At 37.7% G+C, this 17,632-nt stretch overlaps 2 protein-coding genes across 5 annotated transcripts in view; one reads left to right on the forward strand and one right to left on the reverse strand.

Moving 5' to 3' along the window:
* Window positions 1-390: 390 nt before the first annotated feature.
* On the forward strand, window positions 391-11,488 carry entpd3 (ectonucleoside triphosphate diphosphohydrolase 3). Of its 2 annotated transcripts, none has more exons than XM_061051041.1 (10): window positions 391-584; window positions 3,793-3,934; window positions 4,778-4,895; window positions 5,127-5,286; window positions 6,995-7,154; window positions 7,293-7,520; window positions 8,089-8,352; window positions 8,434-8,544; window positions 9,430-9,567; window positions 10,951-11,488. In XM_061051041.1, the coding sequence occupies exons 2-10, from the start codon at window positions 3,800-3,802 to the stop codon at window positions 11,137-11,139; spliced, it is 1,503 nt and encodes a 500-aa protein (XP_060907024.1). In that variant the 5' UTR covers window positions 391-584; window positions 3,793-3,799; the 3' UTR covers window positions 11,140-11,488. The 2 variants fall into 2 exon arrangements, with proteins under 2 accessions (XP_060907024.1, XP_060907023.1); XM_061051040.1 differs by lacking the exon at window positions 391-584 and adding an exon at window positions 962-987.
* A 1,587-nt stretch (window positions 11,489-13,075) lies between these two features.
* The window catches only part of LOC132984276 (RNA-binding motif, single-stranded-interacting protein 3-like), a 125,897-nt gene continuing 121,340 nt past the window's right edge, over window positions 13,076-17,632 (reverse strand). For 2 of the 3 annotated variants that reach the window (XM_061051046.1, XM_061051044.1), the window contains exons 13-14: window positions 16,732-16,881; window positions 13,076-15,691 (exon numbers count right to left, since the gene is read on the reverse strand). In XM_061051046.1, coding sequence (XP_060907029.1) covers window positions 16,753-16,881 — 129 coding nt within the window. In that variant the 3' untranslated portion in view covers window positions 13,076-15,691; window positions 16,732-16,752. The remainder of the gene's footprint in view (window positions 15,692-16,731; window positions 16,882-17,632) is intronic. The other variant, XM_061051045.1, reaches the window with a different exon arrangement.

A 17,632-nucleotide genomic window follows, 5' to 3' on the forward strand; every position in this document is an offset into this window, starting at 1 on the left:
TAAATGGAAGAATGACTCATAGTTTTCACTGTAAGAACTTGAGATTCACGTGGAATCAGGAGCTACAAGTACCAACACATCTGGGCCATGGTAAATAAGAGCTGTCTTAGTAATAGCCTGTGCAGAAGATACCCAGCCACACTGCACTTTATTTTATTGATTAGATCAATTAGGTCCCTCTTTCTATTCTCACTTTGTTTCATACATTGGTATCTGTGCTTAATCATTAGGGCAACAGGAATGGCCCTGCATCACTCACTGGCTGGGCTTCCTGCTCTGTATCTCTGGTGGGGTAGGTGTGGTGTAAAGTGGAGTGTGTGTGTGTGTGTGTGTGTGTGTGTGTACATAGCTCCACCCATGATCCCTCTCTCCCTCACTCTGTGTTTTGTTGGGGTACAACACTCCTGTTCCTCTTGGCCACTCCTCTTTAGATCTCTGCCGCTCACAGCACACTCCCTTGCTCTTCTGTCTCTTTCTTATTCTCTGTCTGCCTTTCCTTTTCTGAAACCTGGTTTCCTCTCGTCCCCTCTCCACAGACATCCAAGTCGAACTCCCAGCCAGGATCTACAGACCTGCTCCTCAAGGTAAGACACAAACAAACACACAAACAAACACACACACACAAACACACACACCTCCTTTGTCTCACATGCATGTATTTACCTGTCAACAAAACAGTTTACCCGTTAGAGTCATTGTTTAACGTGATTAACTGTCACAGACTGCTCTACTAAGGGTTAATTTATGAGAAGTTATTTTAATCTGCAGTCATCACACTCAGACCAGTCTCTACAGGCAGAAGAGACAGCACAAGTAAATAACTTTGAGTTATTTCATCCAAGCTTCAGATAGCAGTTTTACTAAAGGGACACTGTGGGTCAAATGCAAAGTTTAGTCTTGGTTGCTGATTTCCTTGGTTTACCCATAATTCCATGTAAACTTTGCAATTGCAATTATTTTACTGTTTACCTTCTGCATGAATGAAGAGTAAGTTTTGGCTGTTCCACATGTCCACGTTATTCTTTATCTGGGTTTTGTTAGTACAGTTAAAGCCAATATAATTTATTTAGAACAAGGTGAATGATGCATCAGATCTTTTCTATAATATAGAATTTTGTATTTTGTTTGTATTTTACATTTAAATTTTCTACTTTTAATCTGATTCAGACTTTTAAAAAATGATATCATCTAAACAAATATTTATATTTTCTTGGCTGGACCAAAGTACCAAAGGCCTTTCACCTTTTAATGTAAAGTGATGTGTTAAGTTAGAGGAAGGTGTGAAATCTTTGTATGCCCTGTTGTTAGTAATCATGGTTACCCGTGTCTGCTTATGTCATTATTTATAGCAGCCAGTTTGATGAAAGAAAGTTCAACCTATAAGTCATGTCAATGAGAGGATCTGGACTAAACCTGCTTTGGAACACATCATTTACAAACCTAATAATAGTCCGTCAGAGTGTATAAATAATGAGGTTACTAGTGTAAATGCTTGAACCTTTGTAATGGATATCACTTTAAGTTACTGACAGCGTTCAGGCAACCTGGAGTCAACAGGACGCTGATGTTAATGACTACATTACCATCAGCAGAGCCAGGGAAGCTGGAGATCAATAAGCGCATGTTACTTAAAAAGAAGATTTTTTTCCTCATGCTAAACTATGGGTGCAAGAAAAAAGATGTTAAAAAAGGAAAAATATCATTTTTCATTCTGTTTTGCACTGAATATATACAGTATTGATGCTTGTTCAGTATTTTATGCTTTGACATGCAGCAACATTAACACACAAACTTACTTCACTGAGTGGGAAAAGAACATGTAAGTAATCTTGGCAGTGTGGTGGCATATATTTTCATTTTCAAATGATAAACTAAAGGGAACTAGAAAATGTAAAAAGCTGATGTAGGCACCCTCCAATGTCCTGTGTTTTTAAAAACGACCTCAGGAAATAAAAATGTATGGGTCGCGGCTATAAAGAGATATCACCTAAAAAAGAACAAATCTGGAATTACACTTGTTACTGTAAGTGATATTGTTGGTATCCAAGGTTAACAATAACACTGTATAGTTAAGAAGACAAACTCAGAGACATCAGAGAGGCATGTTGTCAGCTTTTAATCCCACCTTGCCTAACAGCTTTGACCTGCTTGTATTTACTGACTTTGCTGCAGCACTCTGAAAGCTGATATTGAGAGAATAACAGACATCGCCTTTGCAGTGTTGTTACAGTATGACAGCGGAGGATTTAAATATTTAGTTTGTAATTAATACAGCTTAAAACGGAATTTATGAGACACTTAAAAGTGAGATATAGAGAGGGAGACATTGAAAGCCATGTTTCACAGTGATAATAACACCTGAGGCAACACTACCTCACAGTCAAAACAAGGTTGAAATTACATCATAAAAAAGACAGCATGATGTGGGAATCTCAACAAGTTCAAACAAGGGATTGGTTTACTAACGGTTGCTGGGACACTCGTTGTTTTCATGATTTCACAAAAAACATAAAAAAACCACAATCTAAATATCCAGTCTTTTCTATTACATAACTTCACAATGCTTAGATATGTAGTATAAACACATTCAAATAAATACACATGATGTTCGTACAAAGAAATAATGAGATGCACAACGTTGGCACACATTGCGTGCAAGTTATAGAGGAAACTCCAGAAAACAAGAAACATTTGCTCAACATGCATGTAGAAGAATGTGTGTTTTTTTGTAAGAGGAAACAGCTGCACTTTGTGTTTGGGACGAGTTAATTCAAAGTCATGAGGAATAATTGCAACCATATTGCACACATCTATATGATCACATGTGGAGTGTGTTATTTTGTTGTTAGAACAAGGGTAAGAGAAATATTGTTTTTTAGTGAGCAGTGTTTTCCATCCCATCAAAGCACACATGGTGGATCTGGCATGAAACTGTTTCTCGTCACTGAGTATACATTCAACTCAAAGAGAATAGTTACATGGGGGGGGGGTATCCTTCTATTGCTTGCAGTTAAACATAAAGTGTTTGTTCTAGAAACAGGTGTTAGTCCTTAATATAATTATTTTATGTAATAATTAATGAGCTCCACAGCAGCTCTCACAGCTCACTGGGATTAGCACAGGGCCTTACAATCAGTGCTGTGTTTTTTTTTAAAATCAGGTGGATTCAAATTTTATCTGGAAGGTTATCATTAGTGTGTTGGAGTCCAATTGCACATACACTTGAAGTTTCTATAAACAACACAACCAAGGCCTGAGGCTAAAATTTGCAAGGCTTTCATGAGACAGCAGCAAATGTGTTGCTCGCTGTTTACCGGCGCTCTCCAAACCTGTTTTCCTCTTGCTTCCAAGGCTTAGAAGGTGCAAACCTTTTTATCTTTCTATGAAAATAACATCACCCAAAACTCTGTTAAATCTCTCCTCGGCCCAATTTCCTCAACACATCTTTTACTAAGACAAGCTTGTATTCTCATTTGCACATCATAAAAAAAGTTTCAACAATTTTCCAATTCTGACTTTGCTGTGCAGGGATCTCACTCGGGCTGGAAAGTGCTACTCTTGATTTTTCACATTTTGCTTCCTTGTATCCTTTTATTTGCCAGTTAATGTGTTTGATACTGCTGATGTCAAAACATTTAATGCTGCCAACATTTTTTTCCAACACAATAAAGTGTTAAATTTTCTGCCCATCATCACTTTTCAAACCTCTTTGCATGCCTTCACAGAAAGCTAAAATGCCTTAAGTAATAAGCACAATTCTCGCTTCCTTTTTTTTAACCCTTTTTCTTACAGACAGGAAATGCCCTCCAAACGGCAAAGGGGCTACAAGTGTCGGGTAGCAGCAGTGCTGCTTCTCCTCCTGGGCAGTATTGCTGCTCTGGCTGCTGTTGCTGTCATCCAGGACACCTGGGGGACTAACAATTACACATCAGAGGTGAACACAAACATTCACACAGAAACATGTTAGCTGCTTGACTTATCAAGTAACAGCATATCATTGCTGTGAATGTTAAGATAGACAATAACCAGATGTCAGGGTCAAGATAAGATAACTGATGATGTTATTTAAAGGGGATGTTGGGAGTTGCACATAGACTTTTTAAAAATATGGATATAGTCTCAGGAACATTGCCCATTGGTTTCTGAAGAGGAGTTTAGAAACATAACAATAGCGGATGGCATTTGGGAAATACTGACACCAGCCACATTCTGGCCAATCCAGAAAAGGAAAAGAGGCGGAGTTAAGGCAGGCCAAATGAACATCTTGGTTCCTGAAACACAGCCATCTAGCTAGAATATTTCACACAATGAAAACAACATTAAAAAGCTCAAAGTTTTACCTGAAGTAAAGCCTAGCTTCCTTGACAGTGACAATGCGCCCGCCTGCCAGTTAAATAAGCCACAACACTTGTTATGCCTATAATACCACATACATTTTTGACCTATAATGAAATAAGCTAAGCACAAAAACTTGTTTATTTCTACTGTTAAAATAAGCATTTAATATAATAAGGTTTCCTTGGTCTTGAGAGACAGCCTCAAGTGGAAACTCAAGGAAATGCAATGTTTTACACTTCCTCATTGGCTTCATTTTTTTAACCTGGGAGGTTGTGCTAGGAGTTAGCAGCCTCTTTAACTTTAATTTGGTTTTCCAGTCTAAATGCTTTGTCAGATATTTAAGGGTCTTTAAATATAATACTATTTAAGGTCAAATGTGCATTTGAAGAGACCAGATGTTATTTATATGCTTAAGTTTGTTATTTCTTCTTTCCTGCAGTATGGCATAGTTATAGACTCTGGTTCTTCACGCTCAAATATATACCTGTATGAGTGGCCAGGGGAGAAGGAGAATGAAACTGGAGTGGTGACTGAGAAATTGAACTGTAGAGTTGATGGTGAGTTTCTTGTGAAATGAGAAGAGCTTTACTTTTCAGTTCGCATGTAATCAGTTTTATAAAAGCATGAAATTATTAAAGATATTTCTTATAAGTAAAAAGAGCATACTAGGCATTTTGACATCATCATCCATCAGCTGTAACTCAACTGACATTAACGCACGCACCTCACTTTATGCATTAAGTTGTTGTACTTAAGAGTATATTTCAAGCTTGGCTTCGTGCCCATAGGTGATGGTATCTCAGAAATGAAAGTTGACCCGGAGAAAGATGCTAAATCATTGGAGTCATTCAACAAATGTATGGACAACGTCAAGCAAACCATTCCTGCTGAAAAACACAAAACCACGCCTCTCTTTCTTGGAGCTACTGCTGGAATGAGACTGCTGCAGTAAGTACGGGTTGAAATAAGCCATCTTTGTGTATTCTCTTCTCATAATTTATAATGGAGAGTGACAGGAAGGATCAGAACAATGTACTGATACAATGAACACTTTATATTAAGGTGCTTGTAATAAGCATTAATAACAGGTAATAGGTCACTTATAAGTCACTTATTACCTGTTATTAATGCTTATTACAAGCACCTTAATATAAAGTGTTACCCAATGTAGGCCCATTTATGCACCAAATTGTTTCTCTCAATACCCTCCAAGTCACAGGACAGATCCAGCAATACAACCTGTTCAGACTGATGACTGGGGAAATAACCAAAAGCTCAGCTAGGGAAACAATGATCCTGGGAGGTTCAAATACGGCCCCCACACGGTTTCTGTTGTTGTGTTTGTTGTTACATTAAGTGTTTATTGAACTTTAAAGCATTATAGATGTATATGTGCTGATTCAGCCCTTAACTCTGCTTTAAAGCACACAGGTTAGTATTGACTTGTTTTAGAATACATCACAATGTATAAAAAGAAAGATTAAATGTGCAGCCCAAAGCACATTTTCAATGAACGTTTTTGTGTTATTGTTGGCCTCAAATTTTCCACACACATCAGTGTCATGAACGGTTGGAGAACAAGGAGAGGTGGACCCAAGTGCAGAATAAACTAAAAGTATTTAATAATCAAAAAGGCCAAAGGCAAACAAAAACTTACTTCCAAAAGTTCAACAAAAAACACAGGGATCAAAAAACAGGGAGGAGCACGAGCAAAAACTGACACTGCAACATACAACAATCAACACTGGCTACTCACAACATACAATGAACTAACAACACGAGGGAAGGAACACAGAGATTAAATAGACAGGGGTAATCAAAAACAGGTGAGACTAACAAGACACAGGTGAAGACAATCAGGGCAATCAAGGCAGGGAGAAACACAAGACCAGAAACACAGAGGACAATACAAAATAAATCATGAAACACAGAAGACACACAGAACTCAAGAGTCTAACAAAACACACTAGAACACAGAGATACACGAGGATAATAAATGACAAAATAAAACAGAAAACACTGAAGACAAAACTAAGAAACCATCAACACCAGGAAACATTAACACACAAGGGAAACAAGCAACACTAGGATAAAGCGGGGAAACTCAAACACAAAACCAAATCATGACAATCAGTCCATTCTGTTATGTTATCATTAACATTTGCATTTTGGGAAATGTGTTTATTTGTCTTCTTGTCTTGGAGTTGCATGAGATAATCTATACCACTCACATGTATGTGTAGTTAATATAAAGCTGGAGCCATGGGATGACTAGCTTATCTTAATTTACTGAGCAGGACAAGGAGGAAGGGTAAACTAGCCTTGCTCTTTGACAAAGTTGTAACCCCAAGTATATTAACTTTCTGCACAGATTTAACAAGGAAGATTTGGTTAACATGAAGTGAAGGGTGAAGATTTGTATTGTCTTTCAACAATGCCATGATTAACTTTTCTGGATATGTCTAGATTAAGTTCAGCTAATCGTCTCCTTGCTAGCTCTAGCTTCATATGCGTCTTAAAAACATCAGAGATGTATCAATTTGTGGATTTAACTTATGGCAGGGAAGAACCTAAAACCAGAAAAATAATCAATATATTTCTATTTTTCATTGCCACTTACCACTGCTATTGTGCTTGGTTTTCTGCTCTGCTGTAGTGAGAAGGATGAGCAGAGGTCCAATGAAATCCTGGCAAGTCTCACAGAATACCTCAGCTCTTTGCCTTTCGCTTTCCAAAACGCCTCCATCATTTCAGGTCAGGAAGAGGGCCTGTATGGTTGGGTGACTGTCAACTACCTCAAGGGAAGATTCCTGGAGGTAAGATACTGCCATTAGCCTTCATCAAAGTTTACTTATCATTTTGAATATTGAAAAAGAAGGAAAGTCCTGCCTAACAAAAAGGACCATCACAAGGTTAAGCATATATGAAGCTCACCGTTTACCTTTATATTGCAGCTACACTTGTTGAACAAGTTTATTCGCCCAGAAGGGGCAAAGACTTCTGGGTCCATGGATCTTGGTGGAGCATCGACACAGATCGCCTTTGCGGTCCAAGATGAACTCAGGGGGGATGACTACATGCATGTCAAGCTGTATGGATATCCTTACAATGTCTACACACATAGTTTCCTTTGCTATGGGAAAAATGAGGCAGAGAAGAAGGTTCTGGACAAAGTAGTTCAGGTACGCAGCTTGTCTTTTTGTGTTCCGCATGTGTGAGCAGAAGAAACTATGTCATATCTCCATGGCGTAATAATAGGGGTGTTGGCTCTTCTGAGTTTCTCCCTGAACACAATAAGTTTCTGTGCTCATGTTTGAAGTGCTTGTGTATTTGTGGTGGTAATATGGGCCTCTTTGCATGCATGTGCAGACGGAAGAGCATTAAAAATTGATGCATGAACACTGCTGTCCCTGAGTTGCTAACAGACTAAGAGAGACCATGCATTATGTCATTAACAATATTGATCGGACCATGAATGTCCTTAAGCTAGTCTACTGGAAATGCATTTTTCTGGCAGCTTATAGCTTTATTTTTTAGACTAATAGTAATTGTGGCTTGAGAGATATGTTATGCTGTGGTAATTTGTTATGGGAAGTCATTTGCAGCAGAATCCTGGAACAAAATGCAACTTAGTCTCAGTACAAGTAAAACTGTCCAAACTCTTCCCTCATACCTATTCCTCCCAAGACTCTTCCTCTTAATTTTTTTCTATTTTCCTCCTGACATGTCGTCCTCCTCTTCACGTTTCAGCAATCATCTGACCCACGCTTCATTATTAACCCCTGCTACCCCGAAGGCTTCAACATCACTTTAAAGGCCTCGGCCATCTATGACACAGAGTGCACAAAGACTCCCAAAAACTACGACCCGGATCAAGAGTTCTTCATGGTGGGAGAAGCCAATTCCGACAAATGTGGCAGCTTAGTGAAGTCCATTTTTGATTTCAAGACTTGCTCATCACCTCAGTGTTCCTTCAACGGGGTGGAGCAGCCACCTGTCACTGGAGATTTCATGGTAAGACACAATCAAAATAGTAGACATGCAAATCAAGAGGTTAATAATTGATGACTTATATGTTTCTACTGCTCTTATCAGGCATACGCAGGATTCTTCTACACTGCCAGAGCGCTGCTGATGGACGGCACATCAGAGTTTGATAAGTTTAATGCTTCAGTGAAGAAATTCTGCCACACACATTGGACAGTGGTAAATTTGCCCAGTTGGTATGTGGGCATAAAAACAAGAGCCAACATGGAACAAGGGCATGAAAAGATGAGAGAAGAGAAGGAAGCAAAAAAGAAATAAGACAACCTGAACAAAAAAGCAGAAATGAGCAAAATGCTATGTTTGTGATGGGTGGTGCAGCATACACCAGAGCAAACCACATTCCACATCCTTTTAACTCGACAAGAACATAAAGGAACAATTCCTTCCTGAGGCTAAACACCTGCAGACCACTTATTAAGGTGTACAAAGTTGTGTGATGGCATTTATTCTCTGGTGTTGGTTAATCCATGTGGTGAAAACCTAGTACCTTAACATAACTTAACTTAATGAAAGCCCTTTCTAGCCCTCTCAAAAGTACTCACAAAGAAAATGTATAAACGGATATTCAAATATGTATATCAGAATCCCATAAATAAACAACAAAATAAGCATTAACGTAGTCAAAATGTATGAAAGTGGCACTTAATAATAAGAAATTAAATATAATACTTGAAGGAGAAATATGGTATAGGGTTATAGTCTGAGAGTGATTAGCTTAGTTATTTGGATATTTTAAACAAGAGAAATGCATCATTGTACACAAACACCATGTCTGTCATGTAGGAGAAGATATTTAGACTTTCTGAATCTTCACGTCGGTGTATAAAATCCCCAAAGTAGCTGTCATATCTTTGCAAGTAATCAGAAATGTCACGTTATCTCTACAGTTATTTTAAATGATATTTAAGCACAAATACAGTAGTTGGCTCTTGCCCTTATCTTTGTCTAAAAGTTGATTGTATAAATTTGACAACATTGATACTCTGTTCTTTAAAATCATTCTTAAAGCTTCACCCTTGTATTTGCTTCTCTCTCTTTTTTTAGCTGAAGGTTGAAAAATCCTGGATCTCGGACAGATATCTCAGGACCTACTGTTTTGCAGCTCACTATGTCTTCATGTTGCTGGCTGATGGATACAAGTTTGATGAAGAGACTTGGAAAAATATTCAGTTTGATAAACAGGTTTGTAGAACAAAAACACGACATGAAAACCACAGACACTCCTTTAAGCTGCCCCAGCCGCATGCTTACCACAGCTATTATTTCAATTAATAGATATTTTATTTGTTCCACTTTTATCATATATTCTAGCAAAAAGAATGCTCATCTTAATATTGAAGTAGAAAATCCAAAAAAGAAAAACATTCAAAATATTTCTAGTAGTTTTATGGGAGTTGCTGTCAGCATTCTTTCATGTTCAGACACAGATGTCTAATATTATTTCACATACACCAGTGTGAACAAAGCCACCCATTAAGGATGGATTGTTGGCATACCAGTCATCTGCACTCAAAGAGTTGAAGCAGCAGTGAAAGACAGGCAATGTATCTCTCTAGGATGCCCTCAGGAGATGGCGTCTCTTCACAAAGGAACTCCCTCATCTGAGGGGGATTCCTTGTGTGTGACACTGAGCCTATTACTCATGATACATAGAGAAAGAAAGAAGCTATTAAAAAGTGACACATTACAGCAGCAGTTTCCTAATTGCATGGCGGCTACTCTTTTGACTCATGTGAATGTTCTTCCAAATCTGGCAATGCTCCCAATTTCCAGTCCCACAACCAAGAGAATAAGTGTGCAGTGTGTGTTGTTTAGTGCCTTTGGGGTGTCTGGGTGTCTGGCAGTTGGGTAGGTCCTTAAGAGGATTTCACAAAACAGACACACTTGGATTCTTTACAGGGATTGTCTTTGGGTCTTATGACTCATCTTTTGCCCAGGAGCAGTATTCTACTTCATAACAGAGCTATTACTGCTCTAGACATGCAAGGCAATGTACAGCATTAGCCACAGTGGCAACGAACACGATTTCGCTGTAACAAAATATTTATATCTGAGAAACAGGCTATACATTCAAGGAGGATATGATGAACGATCATCAAAACAAATTCAGCAGAATGGGGTGCAGAAGACCTGTTATCAAAGAAATACATTAAGTTAATTTAACCAATATCCAATTCCACATGGCGCCCCGTAAAGGCATGGATCACTTCTGTCATGATGACTGGATACTCATAGATTTCCTGTAGTATTTTCATGACTTAGCATCTTTCTGTATCAGAAGTGCATTTGCTGTTTACACATTTGTTTTGCCTTTTGTTTTTTTTTCATATGAAGTTGTTAAAGCGTCGAGTTAATATGATTGTATTCATATTTCAACATGCACTATTTGTGAATCTGCAGCCTGTTTGTCCCATCAATAATAATCATTTTGCCCGTTTTACCATGTTTGGTCTAGTCTTCCTCTTATTGGCTGACTTGAAGCATTAGAAAAAAATACAGTACGGAGCATGCACATTAATAGTGAACATAAGGTATCACTTTTTTCTTTTCTTATCTTCTCTGCAGGTAAAGAACACCAGCATAGGTTGGAGTTTGGGCTACATGCTGAGTGTGACCAACATGATCCCGTCTGAAGTGAAAATAATCCCCCCCATGACAAACCCGGTCTTTGCTGGCCTTATCTTTCTATTTTCAGCGCTTACCATTGTAGCTGTTGTCTTCAGTTTCATCCTCCTCGTTCGCGCCTGCTTCTGAGAGACTAAGTTACAAATGGAATGATCTGCAATCAAGCCTTAGGGGTCTGCTGTAATCCTCTAAGAGCACTACAGTAGCATGGCTGAGGAATGTACTGACAGTAACTTATCGTAATATTTCTGTTTTTCCAACCTGAGCAATTCACCATCTCATATTTCAGTTATTTTGAAAAGTTGAATAGGAGCCTCAAATTGTAAAACCTCTCACTGCTTGTATCAGATGTTAGACTGGTTCTATTGCTACAGTATAAATGTTTTTAGAACAGTATTTTTTAAGTTCTGTACCTCAGGGAGACTCAAAGATTGAAGTGAGGGATCTATTTTTAGCTTTTCAAGCTACACAAAAAGACGACACACTGGTTTAGCTGAAAGAAGCAAAAATGATGAATGTGCGCTCAGAAATGCTGTTGTCGTTTATGTCTTAGATTGTGTAACCATAATGTGAGAAACTCACATGGACCCGCAGGCGAAAGCATGATAAACTATCTCTCCATCACTGTTTTGGTTGTATGATATATGTGTTTGCACTGAATGCACCCTCTTTATATACAATGTGGTAGTACTTTGTTCTATTGTAGCTTTTTATACCAGAAGTACACAATCATACTCTACATTTAATGAATGAAAACCTCCCTAATAAATAATGTATGTTCCCCAGTGTGCTGTACTATAGGTTCACTCTGAGTTTGCAAACTAAATACAGTCTACATAACACAACACATCCTCTACTTTTTGTTAGTTTAAATACAAGATTTTTAGATTTTGGTAATGAAGCTAAATGGTCAATGAAAATAATTGTTCTTAAACCCATTGAAATATTTCTGCAGCAACCTTGTCTTATTACATTACTGGCAAGATTTTACTCTGAACTTTCAGAAAAAAGGACATTTTGGATAATGATTTGAAAATGATTTATAGTTTAGATCAGAGGAGAAGGTCCAAGTGAAGTTGTGAAGTTGAAGGAAACTAAAATAAGTGAAAGTAATGTTACCGATGGGTCCTGTCATCTCCAAAAATCAATTTTTTTTTTTACAGTTTTGAGTGCAATCTTCATTACATTTAAAATATGAGAAGAAGTAAGTGTTTTTTCTGAGAGATATATTTCAATCAGTGGATAATAGTCAACATACTGATGACAACATTTTCACTAGATTTGTTTTGGCTTTGGAAATCAAACTAGCATTTAGTCCAGATGGGAAAAACAGAGTTGAGAGGAAACAATGAACCCCATTGATTTCTTAGCTTTATATGAAAAATAGATGAAAAATGTAATGGATAGGAGACTTTAAAGATAAGAGTTTTTCTCTGTACTGTGCCAGGCACATTTTGCTCTATAGCAAGAGAAAGGTTTTTCTTCCCAGGATTATAGTACATATCATTTCGGATTGAAAGCAGCATAAATATAAACATGAAGATGTCTGTGTCTCTTTTGACACGTGTGTGCATGGTATTGTGCTTGGGGAACCGTTTCATTCATATTTGGTCTTTGCACTGTAGAGAACGATGCATGATTCATGTAATGCATTGACTGTGTCTGTGTTATTTTTGTAATACTATTACTCTCTCTATTAAGTACATAATAAAGTTATGATCTAACTGTACCTGTTCTGGGTGTTGTGTAAGATTAAGGCCTTCATATTGCATCATAAGACACTTAACTGATGAAAATAGCTTAGCATATATTGTAGTGTTTTCACTAAGTCTTTTGAGATCAGTTGTTTGTCCTTTTTTAAGTGAATGCATGTTAAAGTTGAACAACTTATTTCTTGATTTGAACACTTCAATCTCATATAAGTAAGCTGAGGAACTGAAAAATCCAAGGAAACCTGTGTTGAATATGCCAACAGGCACACTAAACCTCCCATTTTTCATCTGTGCTTCAGTGTCCTCTGGTGGAACTGCTTTGTACCTGCAGAATACATCAAATGAGTAATGACTGTTTTAAACATTTTTTTATTGAAAGGTTTGTCTAAAAAGAAACTAAAAGAAAAAAAAAGACATTTGAAACTACAGCAATATCCACTGGTTCTACAGACACTCTCAGAATCACAATTTGAAAGACATGGGTGGCATGTGACCAAGCAAATAAAAAAATAGCATCATCAAAGTTATTTCTGTCGCATCTTCTTTTACACACCTGTACAAAAAAAGATCTCATAAATATTACTTATGTTCTCGCCATCTTTACTTTCTCTCTTCTCTCAATAATTTATTTTCCCATAGAGGTTTGTTTCTGGTTGATTTTGGTTGAACCATGTTCTTACCATCCGTAGCTTCCTTTCATTTGTGGTCGGGCAGGTGGGGCGTTTGCAGTGTTTCCTCCAGGGCATGTTTTAGACTATTTTAAATCACAAGAGTTTTTCATTTGATTTTTTAGTTCTCAAATGAAGACGAAGGTTCTCTTTCAAGGTTCAATCCTGATATGAATATAAAGTTCTGGGATTTGCTTGTTTTGGGTCAGCCACAGGCAGAAATACTTCTCTCCTTTCACATGAAAAGAGGCAACATTTTACAACCTGTGATGCTTCATATGCCTTGAAGTTATGGATAACATTTACATGTCTTTACCTTGGCTCTAAATGGTCAATTACTGTCATTATGGAGGATTACCTTTTCCACACCCACCCAACCTAAGACAACCTAAATCCCCAATAATCAAAAGTACTTAGCAGCTCAAACATCATCATTAATTCCAAAAAAAGCAACACAAAAGAAAAACAAAATATCTCTCTTTGTCCATTAAAAATACAAAAAAGCTGAAATGATTTGATACACACAAATGCGATTTTCTTGCCCTGCTGTCATTTTAAATGTATTGTGTTTGGCAAGACTGCGGCATTAGACAGTTTGCTGTATGGACTGAGAATACGTACTTGAAAATAATCAAATGTAGAGCATTTGGCAAGCTGTCACAATGATTTAAAGCTCCTCTGTGTCTGCACTTAGGATTTGTGAATCGTCAATGTTGCCCAAAGAGGATGTTGTTTTCGGGTGGATAAAGTACGCACCATATGACACCTCTTGGAATGCAATTTAAGCCTGTATAAACACAAAGGTCACCAGATTATTCCCACCTTCACTTTCTCCGTTCCACAGGACGCCGGTTCTCTCCACAGATGTTATTGCCCATGATAAATCATCACCACATTTGATCATGACACAAACACGTCTCATTCTTGTGGTTGAGGAAGTTGTGTTTGAGATCTGCTGCTTCTTCACAGCCACGGATACGATCGTCTCATACACAAAACAGTGTGATTAGCAAGAACAATCTCAGCTTCAGAGGTGAAAAAAACATGAAAGAAAAAGCAACATACAGTCAGGAAGATCTCTTCACTACCTAGTTTCTTCATCTTTGGTATAAAATATGCCCCCTGCAGGCTGCTTTTGTTCAACAGTTAAGAAAGACTCAAGAAACTGTCAACAGTTTGACTAAAACTATTGCTTTTGCACATTTAAAAATCCTAGCATTTTTATCCTGCTCACACTTGTTCCCTTTTTTCTTTTCTTTTTCTTTTTTTTTTGCAGTGAGACAAGCAAAGCAGGCAAAGCAAAACCCTTTAAAGGCTCAAAGACTGCAATCGAAAACAAACCAGGAAAAAAAAGAAGCTATAAAGAGTACATATGTGATGGAAAAACAGAACTTTTATCTGATGTTTAAACTGAATTGAATGTTTTAAGGAAGCAGTGGATTGACCCTTCCCACCAGTCGCATTAAGGAAGTTTTTTTTTTCTGACCATCTAACATTAGCCGCACCCCACCACATAATTTAAAATCATCACAACTACAACCTTTTTTTTCTAATCCTGTACAGATAGCTTTGTAGATATTCTCTCTAAGACTCCTGGAAATCTCTCCAAGACACCTCTCAAATCATTCAACCACTCAGTCTTTTTTTTTTTTTTTTTTTTTTTGATTCAGCACTCTGGAAACTTTTTGTTTCCAAAGATTGAAAAAAAAAAATTAAGGCAATAAAGATTTAAGAAAAAACATTGATATTCTAAAAAACTACTCAAATAATAAAAAGAGTGAAAATAATGTAGCTTAATACCAAAGGAAGACAATCTGTTTTTTTTCTTAGCCTTTGCTTCCTTTTTTTTTTTAATTTAAAAAAAAAAAAAAAGTCTGAAAATCTACCTGCACATTCAAATGTTCTTTTTTTTCTGTACAGTTTGTTGGTTGAGTTCAGATTCAGTCTATGTCCTCGATTCTTCCTTTGGAGGCAAAGTCCAGTCTCACAGTGAGAAACTCAAAGTTGTAGACTGTGTTTGATTTCATTGTCTTTTAGTCCAAAAAAAACATCATTTCTTTTTTTTTGCCCCGTCTTTTTTCCTGCCTCAATCAGGTAAGAAAGAGAACTGTTTTTTTATTTCTTCATTTTGTCATGGATTTAGTGCCTGTGCACAGATGAAGCGTTCTCCCCTCAGTGTTCCCGTGTCACCTCTGGTTTTTTGTGTGTGTCCCTGTTTCATCTTGATTCTCTGTGTGTCTTTAGCGTCTCAGTGCAGTCCTTCTGAAGGCAATGCAGCACGATTCCTCCCAATGTCGTTATCTAGAGGAGACAGAAAAAACAAGTGAGTAGACTGTGGACAATATCACCACTTCAAAGGCTGGAACAACTTTCTTTGTCCAGCTGTAAAGGAAACCAACAGCAGGTTATCTAGAAGGCAGAGAAACAAAGTGGATAAATACCTGGAGAAAGAAAAACATTCAGAGAGAAAGGTTGTGCAAGCAAACATTGACATGATCCTATAAACACAGGAAGGGAAAATGTTGTGCATTTGTCTGTGAGGCTAATACACACTTCAACCTTCTGTAAGCACTCTGATACTCTGATTTCTTTTCAAATCAAGACCTCAGGAAAAGACTTGAATGCTGTTCCCTCGATGAGGGTTTGATTCGATCAGTTTCACACTCAACTCTATGCTAACAGGTGTCACAATTATTATTTGGGGTTTATTTATTTTGAAATTTGGACCCCCATTAGCCACTATACCAAAGTAGCAACTACTCTTCCTGGGGTCCGCTCACATCCAAACATGCAGTTAAAATCACACAAATCACATTATAACAAATCCAAGGCAAAATGGACAGAAATATAAAAACAACAGTAATAACAACAATACAATAAACAGTCAAAGTACAAATCAAGAAGACCGAAATGATCATGTCCAGTTTCCCCTACCATTACATTAGGGAGGAATGCAGGCAAGAGATAAGACTTTGTGTGTCAGAAGTATCTGTTTGCAGTCCGAGTCATATCATCAAATCCCATTTCAGCGGGTTTGGGTTGTGGGCAAGAAATAAATCCCCCGAACCCATAGACCAGCATAGCATAGAAATGACATCTACGTTTAAATGCAGATATCACGTTGCAGATGTCATCGCTCCTCTTCTTTCACAATTCTTATGTCTCAAGTTACTGGATGGACTGAAAGAAAATGAACTGCAGAAAGGAAAAGTCTTAGCCTCTTGGGTAATCGGGGCATTAGGTGTAGTTAACACTACGGTTAAGCAATAAATGAATCAGAATCTCACATTATCATCAGTTCTTTTGTTTTACATAACACCAACTATTAACTTCTGACTTACGTAACAGAGACATCCATGAACTCACTTAGACTGCTGGTAGGAGTAGGCTGTGGCATGATCTCCTGTATTCTCCACTGATAAAGGCTGCTGCCCACTGACGTCCTGCGAGGAGGGGGCTGCTGTCTGCTGAGATGCATCAGCCACCACGCCCTGACACCCCAAACACAGTCACAGAAACAAGTCAGTATTGTTGTTAATACTGTATTCATTTAAATGATAGCAACATATTGTTATCTCTATCCATCTTTCTCTGTCTCTCCCTTTATCCCCCCCTCTCAACCCTAACACAGTCAACATGAGTCTGGTTCTGCTCGAGGAATAAAAGGAAGTGTTTCCTTGCCACTGTAACATTGCTGAGTTTTGCTTAGTGCTGTGCTCATGGGGGATTAATGTTGGTTCTTTGTAAATAATATAACAAAAAGTATGGTCTACACCTGCTCGTTTTGTGAAGTATCTTAATATAACATTTGTTATGAATTGGTGCATTACAAATAAGAAAAAAAACCAATGTGATTTTTCTTCTCATCTGAGAATCCATACAAGTGCCTCTCCACTTTTAAGAATGAGTTCATTTATTTGGCAATGTTCCACCCTGGATGACACTAAATCACACCTGATTCTGAGATCATCGTGGCTTACTTAAAGGCTTTATATGCGATTTTTTCATCCAGCAGATGTCGCCCTTGAGCACCAGCATGAAACCAAAACAACTTGCAGTACATTATTGTGTTAGCATGCTAATGCTAGCGATCTTTATTATGCTCGTATCTTCACACTGCATGTAAATTTACCCGAAATGAGCGTGATCTAGAAACACAGTTAAGCAGTGAGTACAGTATGTTATTCTTCTTTTCTCTAGTCCCTCAATTAAACAACTTTTTTACGTGAGGGGAGGAGTCGG

Source organism: Labrus mixtus, chromosome 11 (genome assembly GCF_963584025.1).
Source record: "Labrus mixtus chromosome 11, fLabMix1.1, whole genome shotgun sequence".
Taxonomy (NCBI): domain Eukaryota; kingdom Metazoa; phylum Chordata; class Actinopteri; order Labriformes; family Labridae; genus Labrus; species Labrus mixtus.